The 21,393-nt window shown below is 42.1% G+C and overlaps 1 protein-coding gene across 15 annotated transcripts in view; it reads right to left on the bottom strand.

The window, feature by feature from the left end:
* Spats2l (spermatogenesis associated serine rich 2 like) overlaps positions 1-21,393 on the bottom strand; it is a 166,746-nt gene that overhangs the window by 33,160 nt on the left and 112,193 nt on the right. For 12 of the 15 annotated variants that reach the window (XM_060368380.1, XM_060368385.1, XM_060368382.1 and 9 more), the window contains 2 exons: positions 9,122-9,325; positions 7,757-7,892 (listed from right to left, as the gene is read on the bottom strand). In XM_060368380.1, the coding sequence (XP_060224363.1) occupies positions 7,757-7,892; positions 9,122-9,325 (340 nt within the window). The remainder of the gene's footprint in view (positions 1-7,756; positions 7,893-9,121; positions 9,326-21,393) is intronic. The other 3 variants (XM_060368386.1, XM_060368387.1, XM_060368379.1) reach the window with 2 other exon arrangements.

Genomic DNA, 21,393 nt, shown 5'->3' with positions numbered 1-21,393 from the left:
AGGTAATTAAAGACCAAGTATTTGCTCAACTACCACTGACCCGTAAGCTATGCAAAAGGACCTGCTTCCATCCAGTTGAAACAGAACAAGGGCTTGCTCACCTGAGTATGTCACTGGCATTAGAACAGCTAGAGATATGTCACAAATGGCTGGGAATACCAAGGAATATTGCCACTTGGCTGAAGCCAAAGAATATCCACAAACAGGCGCTTAATGGAACAATTCTCCAGTGTACTCATCTTTACGCACCTTGGATCTCCATCCTAGTCCTGGTCCCCACTGTGATATTTGGCTTTCTTGTAAAATGAGGAGAAGACTCTGGGAGAGATAGAATGGCTAATGGAGGTGCCTGCCTGTCATTAGCTACAACCTCCAGTTCTTAATTTTTTTCATTTTCTTCTAAGGACTGGGTTGAATTCTATAATGAAAAACAGACAAAAAAAAAAAAAAAAAAAAAAAAAAAGAAAAGGATACGAAAAGGAAAGCCTTCAATTTTCTATACTACAATATAATTGTTTTTCTGATCTCAAGGAGGCAAAAATGTAATATGACCTTTAAAATGTGTAGTTGGAAGAGTTATGTTTCAGGCGTAATATCTTCCTACTACTGATTGAAAGGGAAGGCACCGTGGTACAGAAGCGATGGGAAAGAAATCCTCCTTCTTGTATTCCTCCTGTTCACCCTGGAGGGTGGGGCGCCAGAAGCTAGGTTATCACTGTACTGTAAAGTCTGGCTTTTCCTCAAGGCGATACTGCAGAACATGCTGCATTCTCTTCCACTAGCAAGAGGATCCTCTGTATCACCAACATCTTGGACCAAAGATGTCTTTGCTATTGGAGCATGGGAAGGAAGGAAAACCGGGGCAGAGGCCAAACTGTGCATCCTTGGCCAGTCAAGAGCGGCTCTGGTGTCACCTTGTGCTACTAGAAGCTGGTGACAGTTCCTCCCCACGGCTGTGACAGTCAGCGATACTGCCATACCAACTCTTTCCTGGAGGGAAGAGATTCACCAGCCGAGAAACACTGACAGCTCTGGCTTCAGATGTACTGTCCCCTCTACAAGATTTGAAACCAGCGATTTTCAGCCATTACAAGATGCAAAAGGGAACCACCTGGACTTAAAACTGAACAAGTGAGTTTTCATTATCCTTTCATCTGTTGACAGACAAGCAGGTTGGTCCCGATTTCTTGGTATAGTGCATAAAGCAGCAATACACATGGAAAATTTGGTACAATAACAACAATGGAAATTATGTGTGTTTACACACACACACACACACACACACACACGAGTACTATTCGGCCCTAGAGAAAAATTAAATCTCAAAATTTGCAGAAAAATGGATGAACTTGCATAGGGGGGCAGGAAAAGCCCTGCACTGAGTGAAATATGAGCTGGCCGTGTCCCAAACTGCAGATTTTGAGACCTATGGAGTAATAGCAAAGCCTTCTCCCCAGGAGGTGAGGCCCATCTGAAAATGGCAACGCCCTTCTTTCTGGCCCTCGTGTGGATGTTGACGGGGCAGGCAGAATTTGTCCACCATCGCTTTCTGCCACCTGGAAATTCAGGGCATGAGACTGTTGCCAGCTCCTACCTAGACTGACTAAACTTGCGCCCTTGACCCGGCTGTTCACTACAGACCCTGCTGCCTTGTTCATCTGTATAAAACGGCCCCATCTCCCTGCTCAACTCTCTAGAAGAAACACTGAGCTTCCAGGCTGTTGTGGCTTTCTCCATCAGACGGTCCAGTCCACCTGATCCCAACTTGCTGTCTGTGTCTGTCTTTTTCTTCTTTTCTCTCACTTCTTCACTGCCTCAGGCTAATTGTTTTCCCAGTGTCGACTCTGTCAGGATTTTATGGTGGTGGATAAACATATATAAACACAGTCAATCCTGAAAGTGTAAAACCCAGTGTGGAGCTCCACAGCCTTTTTAGGACGGCTAAGCTGACTGTATAGGGGGTCGCTGAGATGTACAGACTTTGGCTCTGCTAATTTCAGTGTGTGCTGGATTTTAATGTAAGCTGTTTAGACTCAAGTTGTAATTAAAATACCCCCCCCCAAAAAAAAAAAAAAACAAGCAAGCAAGTAAACAAATAAGACAAAACTGATTTCTGGGACCACAGAAGTAATTTTGGGTGATGCCTTTGTAAGGATAGCCAAAAAGCCCTATTATAAATTCATAGACACCATTTCTTAGCAAATACTGAATTATTCACAGAGAGAAAATGAAAGACCTCATGAGCACAGAAAAACCATAGTCTTAGCATTGTGTGCAAATCTAGGCACCACACAAAAGCAGTGCAAAGGTGGAAAGAAAAGATTATTGTGAAAGAGGGTTGGTCACCAAACAACAAGGGGAGAACTGTGCTGCATGAAAACCTCCCTAAGGGGGGAAAATGTCTTGCCTGGCTTCATATTCAAGCACTCAGGCAATGTATGTTCCAATAATTTCACGCTATCTGGCCATCCAAGGAGCAACCCCAGGAATAAGGGATCAGCTGTCACTGGGTGATTCTCAGACACAGGCCCCACCGGTTACTTCCTGTCCAGAGGCCTCCTCAAGCTCCCTTCCTAGAAAAGAACACAGCACTTAAAATGCCTGAGACATGATATCTGGCTGGTGTGTGGCCACCCTACCAACTAGGGTGTTGTGTGTGCGGAAAGGCTTCAGCTACAGGTAAGGGGGATTTCAGGGGTGCTGGTAAAAGACAAACTTATCTTAAAACAGCTAGTTCTTCAACTTGGGCTCCTCACACTAGGATTCATCTTTTGATTAGGGGATGGAATCTCTAGAGAACATTTGTTACACGAATGGATGTCACTTTGGGTGTAGAACACAACTTCCCAATGAGGATGAGGTCATGAACTACGAAAGCCCAGTAACTATCAATGAATAAAAAGAAGAAAAGGGATATGGGGACACCCTGGCAACTTCTGAGGTGAAGTGTCACACACAGTGAGGCGTTCTGGTCTGAGGGTAGCAACACAGGAGGAAGTCCCTGCTTCGAAGAAAGAAAAAGTATGAAGGAGGAAGAAACGCATTAAAAGGTGGCAGAGGAAGGGCAAGTGGGCAAGGGCTGAGACTCACGCCTCACCTCCAGGTCTGGCCTGGGATAGACCTAGCTCCTGTTGTGGTTTGAACATGAAAGGTCTTCACAGGATCACAGGTTTGAACGCTTGGTTCTCCCCTGGTGGCACCATTTTGGGAGGCTGTGAAACCTTCTGGAGGTGGAGCTCTGCAGGAGGAAGTAGGTCATGGTGGGGAGTGGGCCTTGAGGCTTTACGGCCTAGCCTACTTCCTGTCAGCTCTCTGCTTTCTGATTGTACATGTGGTGTGGCCAGCTGCTTCATAGTCTTGCCACTGTGCCCTTCTCACTCTGATGAAGCACCACCCTTCTTAACTGTGAACCAGAATAAGCCATTCATTCCTTAAGGTTTGTCTTGTTCTATTCGGCCACAGCAATGAGAAAGGTAATGACCCTACCTCAAAACAAAATGAAACAAAACAAAGAAAAGAAACAAGGCAAAACAAGGAGAGAATGGCCCCTTTCTACTGAACATGTGCTCTGACTGCCCTTTTAGTTAAAACAAAACATGGTAAAATGATTTTCCCTTCCGTGCCTCAATCTCTTCAACCTCATTGGCACCCCCACCCACCCAGCCACCAGTACACACACTACTTTGCTGGCTCTGGAACAGCTCCCATCTTCCTTAGGAGTGCTCTTAATTAGATGTTAAATTGACAATAACACCTAACAGGATTTTTATAGCTCTATTTTGGGATACTTTTTCTCCCAGCATATGGCAGAAATACTGAGTATTATTATGCTTCCTCAATGTTTTTTCAATTTCATGTTTTATTGCTCATTTGAAGTCTTCGTAATCAACTTGGACATACATCCACTGGGCTTGTGATGAGAAGCTAGACTACTCTGCACACAAAGCAATTAAATCTGGCAGCTAGGATTCCAAGGGATGAATATTTCCCAGCTGTGGAAGAAGGCCAGTCATATAGAAGAGAAGCCAGCTGTTTCATGTTAGTTCCTGATGTCACTTTTTGTGTTCCTGTTGCCAAGTTTATCTTCTGTTCAGAGGTAGCGGGAGAGGATCGTGTTATCCTGGTTACTCGCTCAGATCCCCAGTTCTTTCTGAGAAGATGAAAATACCCTATGTATGGCCAGTTAGTCACATGGGACTGTGTCCTGGTGAAGCACCAATGTTAGCTACTTTTTGAGTGGTTTTCTGCATGGCCTGCTTGGAAAGGAGGAATACCCAGCTCGTTTGGCCCTGCTGTGTCCTCAGTAAGTCTGCAGCTGTACAGCAACCATTTCCTTCCAGCTTCTCACAATCCCCATTCCCATGATCTTCCTCAGGATTTTGGTGGAAGGTAGTCAAGAGAACTCATGTCCTCAGGTTGAGAGGCTCGATATATTTCTAAAGCCACACCTACTGAGTACTTGGGAGTTAGGAGAACTGGGTGATCCACAGTGAGGACTTAGGAGGAGTAGGTAAGGGAGGAGTTAGGAGTGGGACGCAGACTCACGCCACTGGGGGATCATGAGAGCTACTTACTGTTTTAGAACGAGCATTGTTTTCAGATTACCAGAGGACAGAGCCCAAATCTACAACCCCCTCTGACAGAGCCCAAAGTTTGGCTATATCTAAATTAGTGGTGCTAGGCACACAACTCCCTCTATATTGTCCATAGTAGGTGATTTCATCATCTGTACGGAAACTTGTTTGAAACAAGCCTCTTGGGGCCTTACATTTTTCCACAAGTACTGCAATTCCTAAAATCCATCCTTCAGGAAACAGGAGTGAAACTTTGTCCAGGTTCGTCACTGTGTTGCATGGGCTGAAGGCTTATTTGAAGCAGCGGCAAAGTTTTCTGCTTAGCAGAAATGCCTGTGAATGGTTATGTTTAGGATGGTGATTGGGTTTTATTTTTAAGTCAGCACACGGTTGTTGTGGGATCATTTCTATTAAGGGTTAGGTCAGAAAAGGAGGGCTGGCGTTTACTCAGTAGTCATCACATATTGCAAAGGGCTGAACTACAGGCTTTCTTCTTTGGTTTGGAAGGAAAGAGCCCATTTGTCTTGTGGGTGACTTTTCAGTGGGGCTCATTCCAAATGCATCTTGCCACCAGGTTACAGTGCGAGAGGGGTCTGGAGTACAGAAATCTCACACAACTCCCGCAGGCACTGTCTTTCCTAGTGTGCACTTTCACCATTTATGGGGCGCAACAAGCTCCAAGAATCTGCTGTAAATTTCCAGATGTCTTGTGATCCATGTGCTATTCGTTTTACTAATACTCAAAAGTAAGTAAATAAAAAGCAGTTTTAACAGCTGGAGGAGGGGTGGTTTGAGGTCACCGCTTCACTTGGTCAGCTAGGGTTTGAGTCACTCAGATGGAAGGTATCGCAAGGGGCCCTCAGAGGAAACGTTTACTCTATAATGCCACCCAGATGGACAGGGCACAGAAGTGCAAGCCGAGAACTAATCCCCCGAGACCAGGGCTGGCAAATACAGACACCAGGAGCCAACCTCGACACGCTATATTTATGCATTGTCTGAGGCTGCTTTTAGCTACACGGCAGAGATTCGCTAGCTGGCCCTTTGCAGGTAAACTCTGCTGTCCATGGCCCTAGACATCTGTTGGGTGTACTTACAAGCAGTAGGACGACTGATTTAGCAAAGACTGAAAAGGCCACAACCAGAAATCGCTAAGAAGTCTGACGTTCAACGGTACAGCATCTTTGCCTTCTTTAAGTACTCAACACGCATCTTGGGAGTTGCTTTGGGGAATTTAGCTGTAGTCTGTTCAAGAGGACAGCGCCATGGATGCTCTGACTGGGTGAGGCTTGTTCGCTCGTCTCAGGAGACCTGTAGGAGACTGAGCAGTGGCTGAAGGAGACAGTTTCCTGTCAAGAACCTGGTGCCTCCTGCACCCTTGGGATCTTGTCTGTGGCAGATGGCTTTAACATTCATGAATTTTAGATTTAGTCAATGTGAAGCTTAATCCTTAGTTTTTACAACTCCACAGTTTCCGTTAAAAAGCACATCGGTGTCAGAGCGAGGCCTTGGAATGGAAAATATGCAGAAAATGCTATCAAATTCTAGTATGGGGAGAAGTCAAGGAGGCCTGGGGCGGGGGGACAGTTTTCAAAAACCCGGGAACTGTGGTTGGGTGGTTTCTTTTGGTGTGAGCACCTAGGTTTTGGGCTGGACAACTGTGGCTCTTCATTTCTCAGCTTATGGGGTTGAGTTAGGACTCACCCCAGTGTCAGCTCTGTGGGAAGCATTTGACTTTGAACAGACAGTGGGAAGACTTACATGTGACCAAACCCACCCCAGGAAAATTTGCTCTTGCTTTTTTTTTTTTTTTTTTGATAGAAATGCTGCCTAGCTTTGGAGGCTAAGCCAAGAAGGAGTTTATCTGATGCCACTGAGGGTCTGTTTAAAAAGGAAGTTAAAAAACACAAGCAAAACTGGAAGACTGTGGGAGACAGTGAGAAAGAAAGAGAGGAAGGAAGGAAGGAAGCAGAAAGGAGGAAAGAGACGGGGTCCTGAGAGTAGGATAATACAATATGACTTAGAAGTAGATTTGCCCAAATGAATCTTCTGGAATATTTATGTGTATCAGCTATGAAATTCTCTTTTGTTTGTAGTATGGCTTTTCTCATTTGAAACTGAAAGAGTCTTTAGTGATACACTGAGAACATTTTCCTCATTACAATAACAATCTACATAATAATAAATATTCTACTTCACTTCTGTACATAAGAAAAGGGATCGGAGAAATGTTTTTCATTAAAACCAGCAGAAAGAAAAGGGTGACACCCAAACCACATCAGGGCATTTTTAATTTTTTTTAAAAGAAGACAGTTGTTTTTTCTGTTTTTTTTTTTTTTTTAGTATATTGTGAAGGTCAGTGAGCTGGGCACTAATTAATACTAATTGCCAACCTCGAAGTGTCTAGAATGGCTGAGACTTCTGGGCATGCGTGTGAGATATCATCAAGATTGGATTAACTGAGGGAAGGCCCACTGCGTGTTGGTCAGCACCATCCTATGGGCTGTGGTCCCAGCCTGGATATGAGTAAAAAGTAGATATCAAGCCGGGCAGTAGCCCTCATGAGCTCTGCCTTCCAAATATGAACACAAGGTGGTCGCCAGCTGCTACAAGCTCCTTTGGCCGAAGTCATGAGCTCCTGCTATGGTGGACTGTGTACCCTTAAACTGTGAGCCAAAACAGGCCCTTCTTTCTCTAGGTTGCTTTTGTCACAACTGGTACAGCAGCCACTACTGCTTGCATCCAGAGTGGAGCTCTGCCACTAAGTTTGCCGAATAAGATGTTTCTTTTTGCCAGAGAAATTCAATGATGATGACAGTTACATTCTGCATTTATTTTTAAAACAGCTCTCATGTTACTAGCCTTTCATGGATGTCAATACCATTTAAGGGTTTTCTTGCTCCCCTTTGTTCAGGTTTTATTCTATACTCTTGATGCGCTATTAGGCCAACTTCAAACTTCAGTGAATTACGGGGTCTATTGGAATTCTTATTTAAATGCCTTTTCCTTTTCGTCCCCGAGATATATGGTCCTCCCTGCAGAACTTTAAAGAAGTCAGAGGGAGAACTGCTCTGAGATGTTTATGTATTACATAAACAACTTTTTCCATCCGATTTTTTTTAAAATGACTATAGGAACAGCCTAAACACTGCAGATTTATAGCTGTGGGTCGCGCCACTCACCAGTTGTGTAATTCAGCAAAAGCTGCTTTGATCTTCCTCACAGAACTGTCCACTTCCTCTTTGATCATGACTCGATATCTGGTTAGAGAAACAGTGCAGCGCTGCAAATCCTTCACTGATTTCTCAATATTTGGGCCTAAAATTTATGCCAAGAAAAAAAATGTTAGTTGTGACCGCTTTATCTTTTGTTTATGAGCTAAAAAAAAAAAAAAAAAAGGCCAGCAGCCCACCGCACAGACCTGTCCTTTGTTTCCTAGTGGAAAAACACTGTGAGGAGGGGATGGCCTTTCCGGCCCCGAGAATGCTCTACCTTCGCCCTGCGGCTGGGGACGGCTCTGGCTGGGCCACATAGGGTACACCTGTCATTTGGCTCCTCAGAAAGAGGCTCTGGTTATTATGTTTTGTCATAAGCTTTAGTATCTTCCAAGACAAAGGCCGTTTGTGCTGCTGGCTCCCTCGGTAAACGCCAGCGCGTGTGGTTCAAAGCCAGCAGAGGTTTTGGAGCAGGAAAATGACATAGAGACTTGAAAAGGAACAAATGGGCTAGAGAGGATGAGCCAGGTATGCTGGCTCCTGCCCAGGGTGCTAAGCCAGGCCTGGAATTACAGCTACAGCACTAAAGCAGCTCTTTGGGTCCTCATCTCTCCCAGTTTCCTGTAACTCTCACCAGGGCAGAGAGCCTGCATGGCAAACAGACTGTCCTTATCTCAACAAGAACATGCTTCTTAAGAGAAAGCAATCTCCCTTAAGAAAATGGAGTGAGTGTGCCAAACCAGAGCCAAGGAAATCAAATACAACTGAGGCTGAATCAGAGAGGCCTTGCTTAATCTTGGAATCAGAACGGAAGCGATTTAGCCCTCTCTCTTGTAAGGCTAGTTACCATTCAAAGTCACCAAGGTTTGAAAAAAAAAAAAAAAGAAAATCTAGTGTGTCAAATAGAAACCTTTCAGGGTTAGATTGTCTGAAAGTTCTAACACAGAACGGTGTTCACAGGGAAGAGCATCTCTCGAGAAAGGTCATCTTTGCCCACACAAGCTTGGATTTCACATGTCTGGGAGGCACTAACTCATCCTGCACTAACCCTGGCTTCATAAGTGACTGAGGTGGGCAAACCCTCATCCATCCACAGAGGGTCAAAGAAGGGGAAATAATGCTTGATACTCCAAGACCTCTGATCAACAGGGGAAGGAATGCATCTGCCTTTTCATTTTCCATTTAAGTGGATTGTTGGGGGAAGGGGAAGAAATTCAATTGCACGTATGACCCTCTTTTGCTAAGCAGTACTTTTGGGAAGCTCAGCCAGGCTGGCATTTTTATGTGTGTGCAGAAGATGTTGAATCGTTTGTACAAAAGAAATCACTTTACCTCTTTTCTTTGCCAGCTCATCTGGCTTTATTTCAAGATGAGCTGCAGGGGCATTGGACTTAACAGGAGATGTTTTTGCCTTAGGCTTGCTTGGGTTACAAGGCTGCCCAGCTGACCACTGGAGGCCATCTGCCGTCTCTGAGGGTCCATGAATAGGTTTGGGGTTCCCATCTAAGGACATTTTCGGTTGCAGTAGTCTGCCTTCTGTAAGAAAACATCAGATCATGACTGTGAAGGGATAAAGTAAAAACACTGATGGCAAAGTGATGGGGAACGGCAAGATTTCTGGTTTTATTTCTAGGCTGGCAGGAATGCCTTTCACTGCAAAACACTGAAGGAACTGTTTTAACAGAATTCCCAGAAGATTTGAGGTTACACCAAAAAGAGCCTTGCATTTAGAGTTAGAAGACCTGGGCTTGCATGTGAGCTCTGGCAACTGGTTGTAGAGAGATACGGATAGGTTATTTAATATCTCTGAGCCTTACTTTCTTCACTTGTAACTACCTCGCTAGGTTATTAACAAGCTTGCAAGAGATGAGTCTGATCTCTCCTCTTCTCTCTCTCCCTATTCCAGTAAAACCTTAGGCAAATTTCAGTGTGAGTTCATATTGAAGCCATAAAAATGTAGCCCTCCTCCCAACTCCATTTATGCTTTGTGGTATTTCATTCTGAATTAACGAAGGCAGAAGAGTGATTGGAGATGGGGCAAGAATGAATTGACAACAGGTACTATAATCATTTCATCTAATTTATGGAGGGATTAAATCAGGAAACATCATGGTAATATCTCAACTATATTTAAAAATCTAAGCATTAGATTCTCTCTAGAGCTTTAATAGATGTGACAATAAATTAACAGCACATTGCTTTTGGCATCTTTTAAAGGTAGGTTCCTGTGTAGTTATTGCTGGTGTGACTTGAATGGCATCTATGGGCCTGAAAGAGAAATGTATCACTCTTTAGATTTGACCACAGGGAAATCTGCTGTGAAAAAAATGGTGACCAATGTGCTTCTGAAAGCCAGATTAAAAATGCACTTTGGTTTAGCAGACTCCAAATTCTTAGCTTCCCCGAATCCTGGACAGCATGATAGGAATGCTTTCACCCTTCTAGCTGCTGTAGTTCCTACACAGACAGAGTGCAAACCTCTGTGTGAAGCCCAGCCTCACCCCTCCCTCTCTCAGGCAGTTAGCCATCCCCTGCTTCTCTCCGCTCCATGTTGCCTTCATATATTTCATGTAACATTCGGCTTCTATGCCTGTCTCTCACCACTGCCTTGCTGAGGCAATGACCTTCTAGAGGGCAGACACAGAGTCAGATTCACTTTCTAAGCTCGAGTCCTTGTGTCTGGTTCAATAGCTTTCTGTGGAACTGTGATTGAGTTAAAGTACACTTAAAATGATTTCACAGGGAAAAAAGAGAAAGAAACAAGGCACACCTTTCCCGACACTGTCACAGGCATTACAGAGATTAAGGGAAAGTGTGAGAGAATGCAATCTGGGTCCTAGACAATTTGATTTTAGACATTAGCTCATTTATGATAAATATAATTTGACTCTAGTAGAATCCATCATTCATAACCTATATGTCAAGGAGCTTTCCTGAACAATGAAGCTTTACTGAAAGAGAAATTATAGTATACAATGAAATGCCCAGAAAAGGTAGCGAACAACCAAGTAAACACCGTAAAGAGCATTTCTTCCAGTAACGGGATGGATTGAAATGATAATGTGTAATGTCATCCTTAGTCACACTAATGCGGAACTTCACTGCATGAGTGACCGTGGCTGTCAAACTGAAGTGTGAAATGACTCTCCTTTGCATTGTCCACACAGCAAGTTCCTAAGGACCATCTCCAGAGACTCTGAGTCAGCAGTGGACCCAGTGTTCTGCATCCCAGGTGGTTCTGATGGAGTGGAGATGGATAGGCCCACCCGATGATGAATTTATAAACATTTGCCTTGATGCAATGACTAAATCCAAACTGGTTCCAACTCATTCTCTTCCTAAATCACAGGTGAAATTCAGCCTCCATGACTGATTATAAGTTCAGAATTATAAATTCAGCATGGCATAGTAAATTAGTTGCAGTCTTGAAAAATACAGGGATGGATAGCCTAATGGAAATAATGACCTTAGGTAGAAGCACGAAAATTATTCTGTTAAGATGCAAATGAATTTTAAACAGGAGACAAGCATGTAAATAAACATGAGCTCATTAACCTGGAGCTAAAAATATTTTGTTTGTGTGTCAGAGAATAATATGTGGGCTATTGATTCATTTCACTACTCATCTCACAAATATTTATTGAGAATTTGAATAGCAATATATTTGCCTTCTGAAAACATCCTTATTCGGGGAATGATTGAACATGGGGAATTCACAGTTCTCAAAGAACACTTGGATATATTTGGGCACTGGTTAGGCAGATTTGTCTCTAAATGTGGTGAAACTCTAGGACTGTCTTGGAGAGTTATAGAGCCATACAGAATGATGCTAATTTTGACCACAGGTCCTGGACTTCTGGTAATACAATAATGGAAGTTGTTTCCTGGACACAGTGACTCCCCCTTAGCATCACAAACACCATCGGCTCTCTCTTCTGGAGTCCAGCTTTAAATTTCAACAGCCTGGAGCTGACTGGAATTGATTCACACATGTATACTGTCATTAAGGTAGCCATTCCCCACATGTGGCTGCTGAATACCTAAAATGTGGCTAACCCAAATTGAGACAAGAAGTCCTATATGAAACATATACTGATCTTTTTTGAAAGCTTGACACTTAGAAAAGATTCTTTAAATACTGCGACTGGAGGGTAAGGCCCAGTAGTGTAGTATTTGAACAGATATGCAAGGCTCTGGGTTTGGATCTTCAGCATAGCAGAAAGTAAACAAATTCATTTTAATTACGTTATAATGGTAATATTTTAGATTTACTGATTTAGATATATTACCCAGTTGAAATCACCTTACATCTTTTAATATGGCTATTAAAAAACATAAAATGACGTAGGTGCTTGCATTGTATTTCTGTTGGCTAGCACTAACATAAATTTTAAGAGACATGAGATGGTCTAGAGTGTTCCTGTAACTTCCAGTACGAGAGGATATTTATTGTAGTCTGCACTTTCTACATGTGGAGGTGGTGACAGTGATCCACGTCTTGCTTGTCATCATAGGCTGGACACCTACTGCTCCAAGAAGAACACTGAAGGAAGGAATGAATGGAAACATGTACCAATGAACCAGTATTACTTCAGGGCTTTGCATATCTAGGGCCATTTTAATGACAGGGTACCTAGTCTCATAGGAGTCTCTGTGACTTTAATATTCACCGAGGACTTGGGCCAAATTTGTGACATCTTAGAAAGAAATGTTATCTCTGGAAAGAGCCAGTTTGTTCAGATTTCCGTAAAAGTTGTACTACTTTTTAATTCTTTTCTAGGCATTTATCTTAACGATGGCTCCCAGAAACTTCCGTGGTTTGAATTTCACCTTTACCAGACCCCTTTTCAAACTAAAAATACTCAGCAGATCTTAACACAGCCAGCACACGACTTACTGAGAATCCCTTAGCTTTCCGATTTAAGTAGATGCAACAGACACCTCATATGTAGTGCCCCGAATGTGCTAGCTCCGGCTTTTATATAGAACACGAGCGTGTCACATCGCTCCTCCCCTAACTCTAATATGTTACATGTAAAAAGCTAGTATAAAAGCAAAAGAGCTTGGTGGGTCTGAGGTGACCTTCTTCTTCTGTGCTGCCTCAGTACCACTGCTGGAAATCAACTGACTACCTGTATGGGCTGGTTTCTGCGTCCTGTTGTACCCACTGATGTAGTTACTCATCCTCACTCAGCGGTTCTATGTAAGAAGTCTTTATATTAGATAATGTATGCCCTTCAGATTTGTTCTTTTTAAAAGAACAAAAATAATCTTTCTAAAGATTATTTTGCCTACCGTAGGTCCTTTGTATTCCAATATACATCTAAGAATCAGCTTGTGTATTTCAATAAAAAATCTGGCAGAATTTTAGCTCAACCTATAAACCAATTTGAGGAGGAGTGGGCCCATTATCAGTATTGAATCCTCTGACCCTTAAACATGATATATCATGTCATTTATTTGAGCCTTTAAAATTATCTTAATAATTATCTTGTTTCAGTTTTGGGGTCTTAAATATCAACAGTCAAATTTACTCCTAGGTGTTTTAGACTTCTTTTGCTTTGGTATTTAAGATTAAAAAATTTTTTTTTAATTCTCAAGTGTTGGTTACTATAATAGAATATGGAAACTTGAATATATATGTACACATATTATATATATAATATATAATAACATATATAATATAATAACATATATAATATAATAACATATATAATATGTGTACATATATATATACGTATATATCTTATATGTATGTATAACATATAAGATCTGGCCCCCAGATCTTAGCACAACTGATGACGTGATGGAAGTAATGTTTAGGCCTTGGAACCCAGTATGGACACAGGCAGTAACACCTGCCAAAATGAGAACAAAGACTCAAGCCATCAAAGTCAATAGTTCTGGGAAAGTCTCTAAGTGTATGAACCTTGCGTTTTGGCTTTTGCAGTTCTGCCTCTGGTTAGCTGTTCTTGCTAGCTGAGGTGTGTCAACCTGGGATTTGGTTTTTGTGCTTAAACACCCACCCTGAGAAAGGCTCAGGACTGCGCTTGGGTCCTGAACACCCAGCGTAGTCAGCTGCCAGCTAATAAAGACTTCCTGTTGGCTCCACTAGTCTTCTCTGGTGAACACCTCATAACAAATACCTCACAACAATATTAAACTTCTATCTAGAGACTTATTTTATGTCCTGTTAATTGTTATAGTTTGATGAAAACGCCAGATGTTCTTGAAATGTTGGGGAAATGGTCCTACAATTGAGTTAGTTGAAAGGACTGAGTAAACTCATATTCTTATTGATGTTTAATTTACTTGTCTCTTCAATTAGTAAGAAAATAGTATTAAAATCTACAACTACTATGGATTTGTTTCTCTTTAATTCTATCACTGCTGCTTCATAGATGGTGAAGCTTTGTAATTAGGTTTGGGATTGTGAACTCTTGCTGATACATTGACTTACGTGTTACTCTAATGGCTCTGTCAGCATTTCTTGTACAGAATCAGCGCTGATGCTGGCACACCAATAAAGCGTACTTCGCTGTTTGCCCTGCAGTGTTCCTGCTCTCTACCTTCACCTGCTTCTGTCCTCACCTTTCACAACAGTCGTGTGTAGCCGGGTTCTCTCATCCATCCTTTCACTACCTTCATTTTAATCGAATTTTTAGTCCACTAGTGTTTAATGTAATTCTTGGTATTATTAGATTATATCTATCATAGATTATATTTATCACTTTGAGTTTATCTAAGTCTAAAACTTTAAAAAAAATGAGAGACCCACTGTAAGGATTACAAGATTGTGTTATCAGTTTATCACGATGTTTTTTCAGCAAACATTGTGCTTCTTCATGGATGTAACTTTACTTACCCAGTTCTGTCAATACAGATACATGGGCTTGCATTATGATATATATATATGTATATATATATATATTACCAATATATATATATCAAAATTTACATGCATTATATGGCCATGCATGTAATCAAAATTTTTAAACTTATTTCATCTAGTTCTTAGTTTTTTAAATGTGTGTAAGTTTGATGCACTCATAAGAAGACTATAAAAAGTAGATAAACAATTTAAATCTAACTCCAAGAAATGGAAGTAGCCCTAAAATAACTATTTTAACCCATTGTATGGTTTAGACTCTACCCCAAAGGTGATATTTCAATAAAGCACATTATTATCCGATTATGCTTAAGGGTTGTGGGGAAGTTTTAACCTGGAAAAGTCAATAAACAAAGCATAACTTTGTTGTTATAAAATTAGGTTTAAAATCCCTGCATCTGTGTCACTCAAAGCCTCTTACTGCTCTCTTAAAAGTAATTAAGTAAATATAATTGCATTTTATGATGACTGGTAACATAACTGACAGTTCTTTGGGACCTGATCTTAGTGTTCTTCAATAGTTATAGCAAGAGAAATATAAATGGAAATGACCTAAGAAATAATCAGTTTTTATATAACATTGAGATCAATTCAACCATTCTGAACAGAAATGTATTAAGAACTTAAGCACGCGTGCACACACACACACACACACACACACACACACTCACTCATTCTTGTGAAACCCAGTAATTACAGGGCCTAGAAAATAGTCACAGAAGTTGTCTACTACAGTGCTGTTCCTGAAAGCAGGGGCAGACTGAAAGAATCCACATGGAAAACAGTTTAGGAATAGTTAAAGACGTGACAAGTTCATAAGAATAAAATAACCATTTTTACATAGTTAACATATGCTAATAAAAATGATGTTCCCTTTCATCAAAAGCTTCCTTATGAAGTGGATGGCTGTTAATACCTACTCAACAACCGCTTAAAGGAAGACAGTAGGTGGCATGGAGAGAGCTCGCCCCTAAATGGGACAGTTATATTATACTTCCTGTGGTTCAGAGAACACTGTGGAAGAAGAGGTGGAAAGACTGCAAGCGCCAAAGGTTGAGGAAGACTGTTTAGAACTAATGTCTTCTGGACATAACAGGGCCATTGCAGTCACAGCAGCTATGGCTGAGACCCCACCTCAGCTGAGCCACTATTGGCAACTGATGGCCCCTGAGGAGAGGAGAGTCAGACTTTTCAGTGATGTGGCCTAGAGTCAGCTGCCTATGACCCAGTGGCCATCTTACACTCATGCACACATGGGTAGCACTAATTTGGCTCCATAGTTTGTTTTTTAAAAAAAAAGACATAAAGTTGGGAGGGAGGCATAGGGGGTCTTATGGGAGAAACTGAAGGTCTGGAAGGGTGAGTATGTTCTGAATACATTGTAATTGGGGCTGGAAAGACTTCAGCCGCTGAATACTTTCTGCTTTTAGAGAGGACCAGAGTACAGACCCCAGCACCCTCACTGAGTGGCTTACAACCTCCTGTAATTCCAGCTTCAGGGGATCCCATGCCCTCTGCTGGCCTCTAAGGGTACCTGCACTCATGTACATACACCCCAACACAGACATACATACATACATACACATAATTACTTTGAAAGGTTTTAAATACATTGCACTAATGTATGAAATTACCATAGAACACAAAATTAAAGAAAAATAGATAAGAAGCAGAATACTGAATGTTGGGATATGGTTGTAATCTGACAGAACTTTTCATTCCTTTGTGCTACCAATTTGTTATATTCAGAAGTAAAAGATTAAATAGCGTGGGGAAAATAGCCTTAACAGATAATGATATGATGTAATGTTCATACTTCCACACTAAGTAAAAACAGAATACAAAAATTCACATGCTGCATAACTTTATTTTAATTATCTGTGCCTTAAAATCATTTTTGAAATGAAATTTAACCATGGTTGTTTTGGAGAGATAAGATCTATTTAATGGATTTTTCCAAATGTCCTCAATTAGGACAAAGAAAATTTAAATACAGAAACACAAACTCCATAGTTATATCTAAAATCAAAAGATAACAACTTAAGATATGACTGCAACAGGACACAGGGTCCAGGGTATGGTGGACCTTTAGATGCTAGAACAAGAAAGACTTACTCTTTATTCGAAGAAGTGAAACTTGTGTTTTGACAAGAGTACAGAAGGATCAGAAGAGAAAGAGGAGAGATGTGGGAGCTTCGTTTCTGTGGTAGTGAAAGCGAGACAGGGTGGTGGTTTGCGTGGGAAGGAAGAGGTAGAGGCAGTGAAAAATAGATTAATGCTGTGAACACCTGGGATTGAAAACCAGCAGGTCTAGCTGGTAGATTGATAATGGAGGTGGGGGACGAGAGAGGGGCTGCCCTGAATGTTTCCTAGACTTCTGGCTTGCATGGGTTATGAATTGAAAAGAGAGCCAAGCTTAAAATGGAGACCAAGAATTACTTGGGAGCATGTTATCGAACTACTTTCAAACGTCAAAGTGAAAATGTCAATTATAAACCTGAAGTTCAGAGAAGAGTACGGGTGAGGAAGATTGGAGTGAGTCATGTGACATAAGTAAAGCCAGGCATAGTCCAGACGACCTAAGGTGAGAGTGTATGTTTATATGCCCAAGGACTTGGGACCAGCCAAGCCTTGATGAAGTTTAACAGTGCAACAGCCAGGCAAAGAATGACCCTCAAAGAAACTGAGAAAAAGCAATAAAGACACAGGGAGAATCAAAAGGCCACGTCACAGAAACGAAGATCAAGAAGACACGGAGTAAACAATGCGACACGGCCATGAAAGGAAAGGATGAAATAAAATTTCAAGTCGGCTGGATGTAGCCACCGGGAGGCGGTTGCAGACAGTGGGACAATGTCTGCGGAGAGATGGATGGGCTGTAAGCCATCCCAAACAGGGTGATGAATGAGGTGGGCATGATGAAATGGAGATGGGGGTGAAGACAACACTCTTTTAGGATATTTCAGAGTAACAGTCTAGTACAGTCTAGTGGTGACACCTCAGAAAAGGTCTTCCCGTTACACCTGCTGGACACTGCCACGCAAGCTTCACCTCTTTCCCACATCTGCAGGACAGGTGATTAACAGTCACTGTGCAGCAGAGACCAGAACACACAGGTTACTCAGACGTACCGTCAGTTCTGCCCTTTCAAAATTCCCTTATCAAATGTGGGAGGGCCATTATTATTCCCAATCCCATGAAGCTGAGTTCATGGAGGCCATTAAAGTGGTAATGTTCTGACTGGAGACACGTTATTAGAAGATAACTAGATAATAACAATGAATCAAACTGTCCCAGGTAGAAGACAGACATGTTAAATCAAATGTACACTTAGTTCTTTGAGAGGCCAGTTCAATTCCCTTTGCATTTGACTGGGCAAGTTTAAGGCTTTGTTTAAAAAAATAAAAAACTTAACACCTTTTTCTTTTTATTTTTTGAAATTCCCTCCTTCTCTCTGTATTTATTTTTACTTAGGCTCTTCTGTGATGGAAGTCACCATTTTCAAGGGTTGAGTGGCAGTTCTGAAGGTAGGCTAATTAAAGATGAGTAGGAATAATACAATGTGCTTTTGCCGGACAAAAGGCAGTATGTTTTGTCAGTGAGGAATGGGAGAGAGGCCTCGGGGCCTGGCCTGCTCAGGAAATGGAAAAGTAGCCAAGGATACCATGAGGTGTCCTGTGGCCTCAGATCACTGCGGCTGCTGCCTGTCTACACGACCCAGAGAGAGAAAGCAGAGACCTGAGTCAAACAAGGCTGTGGCTGCAGGCCTCTCCTGAGATCACCTGCACGATTCAACTATGGTGCTGCTCCAAGCAGAGGCTAGGCGGATGCATCGCCTCATGGAAGTGAACCAACAACTAAGGCGCTAAAATAGGAATTAAAGAGGAGCCTGAAAGGTAATTATGTGCTTTAAAATAACAATGAAACGTGTGTTCGTGTGAGAGTACCTAATTTCAGCTCTCTATGAAGTATTATATCTTTAATTTTTTTTAAGGATACCAAAAACCTATGATTATAATTACAAGGCTTCTTCTCTAAGTCGCCTACCACGTTTAAATTAAAAAAAAAAAAAAATTGGCTGCGGAGTCCACCCAAACCTGGCATGAGATACTGAAGTACTTGGATCCCAACTTCAGCATCTGCTCTTCAGATGCTTAAGCCACGGCGTGACCTCATCTGAAGCCACCACATGGCCACCATACCTACAGATAGGCGGCCTTTATGCTTTCAGAATCTCCAATTATCCTGGTAGCTTAGTTTTATGCTGGCTTATTACCCATCTATTTTCCCCCTCCAACAAAACATAAACTCCCCCGGAGCAAAAGCACGGTCATCTGGCTCTCCTTTTGTACAAAACCACCTGGCATGCGTTATATGCTTAGACACATGTGCTCACGGAGTAAATCAGAGACCTACTGCTTCCCTCTCTGCCAGGCGCTGTGCTGAGCACTCTACAGAGCCCATTCACTGCTCGCCCAAACCTCAGACACTGAGACTTTTTTGTTTTGCAGGGGAGTAAAATGCAACACGCAGCAGTTAACTTTTCCAGGGTCACAGATCCGGGAATTGAACAAGCCTGGGGTTTGAACCCAGACATTTCCATTGCTAGGCACCCTGGTTCTCGCTCATGATTTATTATGTCACTTGACTATGCTGACTTAGCTTCTTTATGAAAGTTCTAGGCTAGCAGCTTTCCTGTTGATCTCTTCTAATCCTCTGGCCCAACACAGGGCTTAGAGGAGCAGGGGAGATCGTGTTGGAGCTCCTGCCAAGAGTAACATGAAAAAAAATCTACTTGGAAACCTATAGTAACCTCAACCACAAAGCAGTGCCGGGGTCTGTCTATGGCTGTGGCAAGCACAGGGAGGGCAGATCACCACATTATAATATGTAACATGTATATTATACATGTGATATGTAGCAAGTCCCCTTCTCTCTTGTTTGAGAATACTCCACAGTGACAATGAGGAGGTGCTTCTGTGTTGGTGGCTTTGTACCGTGAAGAGATGGAGGAGACGTGGGTAAGAGTCTGGGTTGTGGAAGCCAGCAAACACAGCAGGGAGCCCTCCTTTGCGACACACAGGAGAAGAAGATGTGGCTTCCCAGAAAGCTTTAAGGAGGAGAAACTACACAGGGAAGCTGCTGGTGGCCACGACCCTGCTTCTGCCCTCCTCTGAGGGCATGTGTCCAGCTGGAGAAAGACAGAGGGATATGATTTCCTGTTCTGGCCCAAACACAGATAAGGCTCAGCAATCAGAGTCTCCTGAAAGAGCAGGAAGGTTTGGGGGAAACCGGAACCCTAAGGTGCTTTAGACATTTAGATTGGAGGTCTTAGGGAGTAAAAATTACTATCTTTAGCACTGCTTTCAGTAAAAATAAATAAATAAATAAATAAATAAATAAACCTCTGTTGACTCTTTGCCTGACAGTTTTTGAAACAGATGGTTTTGATTGGATTATGTAAAAGGTCTAATCTGAGCTGTTATTAAAAGTTCTGAAATAAAGAAAAAATACTCTTACAGCATACTCCCCGAATTCCAAGCTACCTAAGCTATGTGCTGACACATGACACCGCCACAACCGACAGTTCGGCTTCACTCCAGCCGGGACAACTTGGCAGTGGTTTTTCCAGTAGGAAGCCACACTCACACCCCTGAGCCACTTGCCTCTACCTCAGTGCTAACTTTCCTCCTTCCAGAATGATGATTCTGTTTAAAAGGAGGGATCCTGAATGCCAAGGTGTTATAAACAGATAAAGCAGGCCTTGCGCATGTCCATAGCCTTCTGCCCGGCGGGGCTTGAATTCCAAGCAGGCATTGTGGAGCTAGTTTCATTACTGGAGAGTCAGATAAATGTACCAACACTAGTAGCCTGGAGCCTTCTTTCAGGCTCATGCTGTGAACCCACTCGAGCACAGAATATCATCATATGGCTTTATTACTATTACTTTTTTCTAATTGTTCAATTATTTATTTATTTGTTTGTTTGTTTGTTTATTTAAATTAGAGAGCTCGTGGCTTTAGCAGTAACTCTCCACTGCAATTTAGATGGACCTACAAGAGTCAAGTTTTGCCAGCTACAAAAGGATGAAGAGACAGTTACCCCCATGGCCTCTCAACCCAGGAGCCTGGGTTTCCCCCACAAGAACAGGGTTTAACGAATTTGTCCTTCTACGAAAAAGTGGGGTGCAGAAGATAAAAGTTCTGACCTTCACCTGCAACCACCTATTAGTGGGCTCGGGATTTCTGGAAGATTGCACAAGTATTTCAGAGTCATTTGACAGTTTTGGCATCAACTTCATGATGGAACTTTTTTTTTTTATCTTTGGAAGATAAAACCTAACCAGTTACCAACTTATTTTAAAACTTATGATTGTAACACGTGGGATGCTAATGAAGCTGACGGTCCACCCACGGGGCTCTTTTCCTTTTACAAATAAACCTAATGAGCTTCCATTACCACCATTCATTAATAGACAAGCTTACATAAAACATAAAGATTTGTAAGGATGCAATGACGTTAAGAAATAATACCTTCGGGTTAAACTCACAGAAACAAAAGCTATGGCAATTTGTACAATCAAGAGTCTCTCACAGAAAGACCCTGGCCGGTGCTTACCAAGCCCCACGCATAGAGACCAGTCTCAGGGCGCCTTACTGTCAAGGTGGCTACCTGCCGTGAGGGGAAGAGTTTCTGCCTTACATTTACTCCAAAT

This window comes from Meriones unguiculatus, chromosome 15 (assembly GCF_030254825.1).
Source record: "Meriones unguiculatus strain TT.TT164.6M chromosome 15, Bangor_MerUng_6.1, whole genome shotgun sequence".
Classification (NCBI taxonomy): domain Eukaryota; kingdom Metazoa; phylum Chordata; class Mammalia; order Rodentia; family Muridae; genus Meriones; species Meriones unguiculatus.
The sequence above is the reverse complement of the archived record's forward strand: the minus strand, read 5'-3'. Positions and strand labels throughout refer to the sequence as shown.